Source organism: Panicum hallii, chromosome 9 (assembly GCF_002211085.1).
Source record: "Panicum hallii strain FIL2 chromosome 9, PHallii_v3.1, whole genome shotgun sequence".
NCBI classification, from domain to species: domain Eukaryota; kingdom Viridiplantae; phylum Streptophyta; class Magnoliopsida; order Poales; family Poaceae; genus Panicum; species Panicum hallii.
In genome coordinates this window covers 29,842,125-29,851,357 of record NC_038050.1, presented here as the reverse complement: position 1 = coordinate 29,851,357, position 9,233 = coordinate 29,842,125, and the positions used below count along the sequence as shown (strand labels likewise).

Sequence of the window (9,233 nt, the reverse complement as noted above, 5' to 3'; positions counted from 1 at the left end):
GGATTTGAAGCCGGATTGGTGTGTCTCGAATCTGCCCAAATCGATAGTTATCTGAACCTTTCGGAAGATCGGGAATCCAAGTCTTATCATGTGGTAATCAGAGCAAAGGTATACCGTCAGGTTCGCATCGATTCCCCCTAGTTCGAGTGTTCTTTTTTTCAACCTACAGTCCACACCATACTGTTTTTTTCCCCTTCCTAGAACCTTCCGCGCCATAGCCTCTGCATTTGTTAGTTTCAGAGTTCGTAGTGTTGAATTTGTGTCCTTGTCAAAGTCTTGTTGCTGGTTGGGGTCGTGTTAGAGTCCAGTTTATGTATTTTCCCCTCCTTTTGCATCAAACCCTAGCTGCCACCACAATTTTTTGTGCACGTTATTTCCTTTCTATCCTCCGATTCGGAGTGTATCTTAAAGCACAAATAAATTTGGTCTTTCACTTGCTGGAGCTCCAGTTTTCTATGTTACTTTTTGTGTGCTCCTGAATCAAGAAAAAAATATCCAAAAAAAGAAACAAAGAGAAAAAAGTAACAGCCCAAAAAAAATTGAAAAAAAAAGAGGGCAAAAGAGGAACAACATCTGCAGGAGCACATGGAGAAGGGCATAGTGAGCTGTGTTGGCATGTGATGTCTTGTGCTTTGTTTGTGGCCCTTTTTGATCAACATATTTGTTCTCTGCCTTGTTATCACAACTCTGGTACTTGGAACATTTTAGACCAGCAACAAGAACAACAACTTGGGACTATAATTCAGCATTGCTATCGGTTACTAACTTTTGTGCCACATATATATTTATCTCTGTGCCTTCCCAAGCTCCACATATTCCTTCAGATCGGTATAGAAAGAGGACCCTTGCAATCTTGGTGCCACCTCCTCACAAGCATCACGAACCAGCCGCCGATTGCACCAACTCTTGTTTTGTGATTGGTAAGAACTTTTGCAAGTGCTTGTGGAGGAGCTGCCATTTTGCATGATTGAGAGGCACCACTACAGCTTGTAGTCTTTTATTAGGGATAACCTTCACTGCTTGCTGCCGTGTTGTTGTTTGTAATGGCAGGGGATGAACAGGCAAACTCTCCCAAAGATTTCAATGAGTGTGTTAGTAGAGCTCAACTTCAAGCTGCCATGGAGGAATCCCAGAGAGGGATGAATGATGCAATCAAGAAGGCTGTCACCGATGCACTAATTGATCTCAAGCTTGGTAGCAGCATAGAGAGGTTGGATAGGCGGATATCTACTTTAACCGATAAGGTTACAGAGTTAGAAAACCGTCTACCAAATGAGGAAGATATGGGAGGAAACAACTCGAATGAAGATGCTATTTTTGATGAGGATGGAAACATAGATGCTGCAGCCACCCGAACAGCGATGCTACGACATCGTCTACGTGAGAACAGGAGAGGTATGGGAGGTCATCGACATCAAGGTCATGCCCAACATGCTCCCGATGATCCTTATGCTAAGGTAAAGTTCACAATTCCACCTTTTTCAGGCCATTATGATGCTGAGGGGTATCTTGATTGGGAGATGACAGTAGAGCAGAAATTTAGTGCCCACCTTGTTCCTGAAAGACATAGAGTTCGACAAGCCTCTAGTGAGTTTAAGGATTTTGCAATCATTTGGTGGAGTGGGTTAGCTGCAGAAAATGCTTTACCAACCACATGGGAACAACTTAAGATAGCTATGCGTGATCGTTTTGTTCCCCCTTCCTACCATAGAGACTTGCGTAAGAAATTGATGCGCCTAGAGCAAGGAGAGAAATCTGTCCAAGATTACTATGGGGAGCTCCAAAAGGGCATGATGCGTTGTGGTGTTGTGGAGGGGCCTGAGGATTCTATTTGTCGTTTTTATTCGGGTCTAAGGCGTGAGATTCAGGACATTGTTGATTATAAGGAATTTAACACTATCAACCAGTTGTTTCAGTTTGCTATGCTTGCAGAGAAGGAATTGCAGGGACGTGAGCAGCAAGGCAGGGGCAAGTCCACCACCTCCTACACGCCACGAACAACGACATCAACGGGGCTGAACAAGTCTGCAACTTTCCGGATGCCACCACCACCAGCTAGCAAGCGACCAGCAGCTTCGGGAGTTGCTGCAGTGCCCACACGGTCCTCCGATTTAGGTAAAAATTCTGCGCAGGTACCCGCAAAGAGTTCATCATCCATGGCATCAACGGGGCGCACCTCTGGCATCCAATGCCACCGTTGCCATGGGCTTGGCCATGTGCAGAAGGACTGCCCAAGTCAGCGAGCATACATTGCTACAGAGGATGGCTACATCAGCACCTCTGACATTGAAGATGAAGAAGAGAAAGAAAATGATGATGGTGAAGAAGAGATCCTTGGCGGAGAGGATACAGCGACCTATAGGAGCGCCATTGTTCAGCGGGTGCTCAACACACAAGTGCAACAGCCCGACCAGCTGCAACGCCACAATCTATTTCAGATTTTCTTCGTCATCAACAACCGACGTGTGCGAGTCATTATTGATGGAGGTAGTTGCAATAATTTGGTAAGTTCTGAGTTGATCAAGAAGCTTGGCTTGACCACACGGCCACACCGACATCCATACCATATTCAGTGGCTAAATGATTCGGGAAAAGCTAAGGTAACACAAACTTGCAGAGTTTCTTTTTCCATTGGGTCATATTCAGATTCGGTTGATTGTGATGTGGTACCTATGCAAGCTTGTTCCCTTTTGTTGGGTAGGCCTTGGGAACATGATAATGATGCCACACACCATGGTAGAAGTAACAAATACACCTTTGTGCATAAAGGAAAGAAATATACTTTGCTACCTTTGACCCCTGCTGAAATTGTACAAGCTGAGAAAGAGCGAGCTGCTAGTTTGAATGACACAAAATTTGAAAATCAACAAGTAGCAAAATCTGATTTTCCACATAAAAGGGATAAACCTGCACCTAATTCTAAGAACGAGGGCATTAAATTGAAGGGTGGAGTTATGCTTGCAACAAAATGTGACATTGCTGAAATTTCTGTAGATGATGTTTGCTATGCCTTCCTTTGCAAACAAGCTTTGTTTTCACTTGATGATATCTCTAGCTCGATACCTCCTACTGTCACTAACCTTTTGCAGGAGTACGAGGATGTTTTTCCAGCTGAGGTACCACCGGGGCTGCCACCTGTGAGAGGAATAGAACATCAAATCGACTTGATTCCGGGGGCAACTTTGCCCAACCGAGCAGCCTACCGAACCAACCCCGAGGAGACTAAGGAAATTCAGCGACAAGTCCAAGAACTTTTGGACCGTGGGTATGTACGTGAGAGCCTTAGTCCTTGTGCTGTTCCTGTGCTTTTAGTTCCAAAGAAAGATGGTACTTGGCGTATGTGTGTTGATTGTAGAGCTATCAATAATATTACAATTCGGTACCGTCATCCTATTCCTAGGCTTGATGACATGCTTGATGAGTTGTGCGGTTCTATAATTTTCACAAAGATTGATTTGCGAAGTGGCTACCACCAGATTAGAATGAAACTTGGAGATGAATGGAAAACAGCTTTTAAAACCAAATTTGGGTTGTATGAGTGGTTAGTGATGCCTTTCGGTTTGACTAATGCACCTAGCACTTTCATGCGCTTAATGAATGAGGTTTTGAGGGCTTTCATTGGACGATTTGTGGTAGTTTACTTTGATGATATCTTGATTTATAGCAAGTCTTTGGATGAACACATGGATCACCTACATGCTGTTTTTAACGCTTTACGTGATGCTTGTTTGTTTGGTAACCTTGAGAAGTGCATCTTTTGCACGGATCGAGTCTCTTTCCTTGGCTATGTTGTTACTCCACAGGGAATTGAGGTGGATGAGTCAAAAATTGAAGCAATCAAGAGTTGGCCGGTTCCCCAAACCATCACGCAGGTGAGGAGTTTTCTTGGTCTTGCAGGATTCTACCGCCGTTTCGTCAAAGATTTCAGCACCATTGCAGCCCCCTTGCATGAGTTGACAAAGAAAGGGGTGGTGTTCCGTTGGGGAAAGGCACATGATGAGTCCTTTGATGCTTTGAAGGGCAAGCTTACACACGCACCATTGCTGCAACTTCCGAACTTTGTTGGTTCCGTTCGTCACTTGTTGTTACACGAAGCGCATGGAGGAGGGCTGATGGGACATTTCGGTGCTAAGAAGACGGAGGATGTTTTAGCCTCACATTTCTTTTGGCCAAAGATGAGAAGAGATATTGAGCGATTCGTGGCGCGCTGCACCACATGTCAAAAAGCTAAGTCACGCTTGAATCCGCATGGTTTATACATGCCTCTTCCCGTTCCTTCTATTCCTTGGACAGACATTTCGATGGACTTTGTTTTGGGATTGCCTCGAACTAAGAGGGGGAGGGATAGCATCTTTGTGGTGGTGGATCGTTTTTCTAAGATGGCACACTTCATACCATGTCATAAGAGTGATGATGCTGTTCATATTGCTGACCTCTTTTTCAAAGAGATTGTTCGTTTGCATGGTATGCCTTCAACTATTGTTTCAGATCGTGATGCTAAATTCTTGAGTCACTTTTGGCGCACTCTGTGGAACAAGTTGGGAACAAAGCTGCTGTTCTCTACAACATGTCACCCACAAACCGATGGACAAACAGAGGTGGTGAACCGCACCTTGGGCACCATGTTGAGGGCTGTTTTGAAGAAAAATTTGAAGGTGTGGGAAGAATGTTTGCCTCATGTGGAGTTTGCATACAATCGGGCAACACATTCCACCACCAAGGTAAGTCCTTTTCAGGTAGTGTATGGTTTCAACCCCCTTGCTCCAATTGATATATTGCCTTTACCTGCTAGAGAGAGAATTCATAGTGATGCCAAGAAACGTGCTGAATTTATTTTGCAAATGCATGAGACAACTAAGCACAACATTGAGAAGATGAACGAAAAGTATAGAATCACTGGTAGTAAAGGTAAACAAGAAATTAAACTTCAACCAGGAGATTTAGTTTGGTTACACCTTAGAAAGGATAGATTTCCAGAATTGAGAAAGTCTAAGTTGATGCCCAGGGCTGACGGTCCTTTCAAAATAATTGAGAAAATAAATGACAATGCATATAAGCTTGAGTTGCCTCCCGAGTTTGGGGTTAGTCCCACCTTTAACATTTCAGATTTAAAGCCATACTTGGGAGAAGAAGATGAGTTTGAGTCGAGGATGACTCCAATTCAAGAGGGGGAGGATGATGAGGACATCACTCCTTTGGATACAAACAACAATCCTCCACTGAATGTTCAAGGTCCAATCACTAGAGCTCGAGCACAACAATTGAATCTAGAGGTGAGCTCGTTCCTAAACGCCTCTTCATATGATTATGAGAATAGATTGCTACCGAATGATTATATTATGATTAGGAACCATGGAGAAGGCCAAGGAATACTTGGAGAAGGGCTTGGAGGCATGGAGGACCAGCAAGGACATACAAGTCAAGAGGGAGGCCCAAACCAACTGGCCTCGGGTCTGTTTTTGGGCTCCAGGAGCAGTCTGCGCTAAAATGGACGCCCAGGTCACATATGGACTCGGATTTGGGTGATCTTTAATGGATGGAAAGCTAAGAAGATAACCTTTCAAATGGCGTTGGTCCCAGGCCCAAATTCATCAGGAGTCGACGGGAAAATATTCCACAAGTTGGTGTCCAGAATCTGTCTCAGTGTTGCGCCACTGTCTTTGGTCCTTTGGGCCGTGTATCTTGTCTTGGCCCACTAGGGTTGCGACCAGGGGGTCTTGGCCGCCCCAAACTCCTCTTATCCAGCCGCCACCCCCCTCCTCTAGGGTTGGGTTTTGCTTAGTTCATTTCTGTCAAGATCAGGACGCCGTTCTTCGGTTGTGGAACCCCACTCGTGAGTTGAATCGATTGCTTTCTGTGATTTGGTTGCTTCTCCGTGCACTTGCTTGTGTTCTTCGATTCGCAGGCAAGAGTAAGCCTTCTTGGCAAGGTCAATCGAGCAGCAGCTAGGTTGATAACCAGAGGATTCGTGGTGCTAAGATTGTAGGGTTCATTTCTTTGGATTTGAAGCCGGATTGGTGTGTCTCGAATCTGCCCAAATCGATAGTTATCTGAACCTTTCGGAAGATCGGGAATCCAAGTCTTATCAGGTTTCCAGGAACTTACGCTTATTGTCTCTCTTTTCCTCTGACATGGCTCTCTTAGTGATGATAGCCATGTTCATTAGTGTGTTGAAGTCTGGGTAGATGCATGGGGAAAGCAGCTTCTTAAGTTCTGCATTCAAACCCTTTCTGAACATATCCTGCTTCTTTTCATCCTTGTTTACTTCCTCCGGTGCATAGCGAGCTAGTTCTATGATCTGATTTGTGTACTCCTCAACAGACTTGTTGCCTTGTTGCAGCTCATGAAACTCATCTGCCTTGCGCTTCATGGTGGCTGCTGGGATGTGATAGCGACGGAACTCATCCACAAATTCATTCCAAGTGATAGTGGAGGCATTCTGAGCAGTTGCACAGTAGTTCTCCCACCAAGCCAAAGCAGTTCCAGTGAGCTGGTGAGCAGCCAAATGGACCTTGTCACGGTCTCCATGCTCAAATGGCTCAAGTTTTCTCTTGATAACATGCAGCCTATCATCTGCATCCAAGGGGTTGTTGGATCCTGCAAAGGTGGGTGGTTTGGTCCTCAGAAAAGTTGTCAGTTTGTCATTTGTACTCTGCTCACGGGGCCTTGGGTTGGTGATGACATTGGTAAAAGATTCAAGTAGGAGGTTCTGATTGTTCAACACTTGCACCAGGTCAATGGCTGGTGGGGGTGGGGCCTGACGTGCTCCCACTTGGCTTTCTCCTCTCTGCTGGCTTACTTCCTGATCTTCATGGCCGGGGGCTTGTCCTTGCACACCCTGCTGCCTCTCCGCACTTGGAGTGGTACGTGTTTGACTTTGGGAGGTCCTGGAGTTACGCCTAGGGGCCATCTGTGGATTGGGTAAAACTTTTATGAGACTTAGATTTGGAATTAAGTGATGTTTAAGTTATTTACTTTTGTATTTTCGAAAAGGCAGTATCCACCTCCTGCCGACAAGCACACAGACTAACAAGCATCAAGCACAAATAGTTTTATTTATTAAGCTGGGGGTACAACACTTGGGAGGGTACAGCCAAAACACGCACTACACGATTGGGTACAAAGGGCACAACAGATGGGAGGGGCGTAACTCTAAGCTTGAGGCCAGGATGGCTTCATTCCTAGGGGCATCTCTGAGGCATGCTACTCGCAGGGTGAGCTGTCTTCAGAGGCGGAGTGCACTTCCAGTGGGATGAGTAGCTCTTCCTCGTTGTCCTCGAGGATCCCATTTCCTCGGGGCTGTTCGACAGCTTCTTCTTCTGCGGCTGCAGCTGACCTTTTGGCACCTTCGGGTGGAGCTTGCGGGGTCCCAAAAAGTCCTCCCCATCCTATGATGGGTGTTCCAATTAGGACTTGGGTCTCCCCAATTGCCGGGACGGGCATTCCACTGCTGGTCCATTCTTGCATAAGCTGATCCCGGATCTGCCTGAGGTTCTCATGAGCGACAGCTTCGCTACTTATAGCGGCCGCGGTTCTTGCTTCGGCTTGAGCCACCCGGATTTGGTGCATCCTCACTGCAAGCTCTGCTTGCTCGGCCCGGTGGGTTTGCTCCCTTAGGAATCGGGCTTGCTCGTCGAAGAGCTTGTCCAAGGAGACGAGGTAGGCGACCACATGGTACAAAAGGTCTTCTTGATGGTGGCGCCGTTCCAAGTTCCTCATGCGGGCCTGCCAGACTTGCGTCCTGATGGCTGGGGGTAAAATCCTCATTGGTGTGGGAATGAGGTGTTCCTCGAAGATCCGGCACAGGTAGCAGAGAGCCTTTCTGATGGCCAAGGGATAGGCATCCCGGTGTTGAAATCCTATGGCACTCACTCGCCATGGCTCGATGTCGGGGTAGCGGGTGCTTCTGGTGATGGAAAGAACCACCCTACAGCGAAGAGTGCCGAGGTGTTCGTACTCTCTGCTATAGTACCTTGGGCGCTCAGTAACACCGAGGCGCTCCAGGGAGTTGATCAAAACGCTGGGGAAACCAGGCTCTTCTTGGCAAACGCCTTGGGTCCAACCATTCTCAGCCATCTGAAAACAAAGGTAGAGTGAACTAGCCTTGCATACATGGTAGGGTACAAAAAGGATAGACGGTCTTTATTTTTCAACAGGGTCGGGTACATAAGGATACATTATTACTAGGATGATAGCTCTAGCTTAGGTACTCTACTCTTCCCAAGGGGATTCTTCCTCGATCCGGTTAGGGCACTTCTTTGGTGGAAGACATTGCTCCAATACCTCATCTTTGGTCTGAGTGCCCTTATCCCAATGGGTTTCTTCGGGTTCTCCTTCTAGCAATCCAGCTTCTCTTCTGCGTGCCTCGATACGTTCACTTTCTTGAGCGTTGCTTCGCCATATGTCTTGGAGAGAGGCTAGGGAATTCTTAGCTTGTGCCTCAGCTTCTATTGTTCTCCTCCATTGTATGTCCAACTCTTGTTCTGCCTTTTCTGCCTTGCGGATTTGATGCTTCAGTTGTTTTGCCTATTCGCGGTAAAGTTGGTCTAGGCCGGTGAGGTAAATGGATAGGTGGGAAACCGTATCTTCTAGTTGTTCTTCCCTTCCCAATCCTACTATTCGGGTAATCCATGAGCGTCCTCTTCCTCCAGCAGGTGGGAAAAATCCCATAGGAGTTCGCTGAAGATGATGCTTATAGACCACGCGTAGGCATCGCAGGGCTTTTTGGGCAGCCTTTCGGTAGGTGTTTGGGAACCCAAAACCGGTGGTGGAGATGAACCAGGGATCCACGTCAGGGTAGAGTGTGCTTTTTCCCATGAAGATCATCAGGTCACACCAAAGGGTGCCTCTGAAGTTGTACTCCCGGTAGGTGTACTCCGGTGGGTCCACAACTCCGATGCGTTCCAGGCTGAGTAGCAATAGCTTAGGGAAGCCAGGCTCTCTGGGGCAGATTCCATCACTCCATCCATTGTCAGCCATCTGGAACTAGACAAGGGCCTAAGGTAAGTGCCGTGTGGAAAGGTGACTTAAGTGGGGAAAGATCTAGTGGGAAACAGCTTAGAAAATATCCTCGGTCCTAAGGGTTGCGTCCTACGGCCAACCTACAGCTCTGATACCACCTGAAGCATCCTCTCATCAGAGGTGACTAAATGTGATACAAATATCAGTCCCAGGAGGCTGATAACACATTTGTTATATCAGATGGTTCATTACCGTACAAACCGTCGAGGTAG

The 9,233-nt window shown here is 46.7% G+C and overlaps 1 protein-coding gene across 1 annotated transcript in view; it reads left to right on the top strand.

Annotated features, from left to right (window-relative positions):
• The first annotated feature begins 892 nt into the window (after positions 1-892).
• LOC112872975 overlaps positions 893-9,233 on the top strand; it is an 86,829-nt gene continuing 78,488 nt past the window's right edge. Inside the window, exons 1-2 of the mRNA XM_025936009.1 lie at positions 893-920; positions 1,051-2,487. Of these exons, the coding sequence (XP_025791794.1) occupies positions 1,119-2,487 (1,369 nt within the window). The 5' untranslated portion in view covers positions 893-920; positions 1,051-1,118. The remainder of the gene's footprint in view (positions 921-1,050; positions 2,488-9,233) is intronic.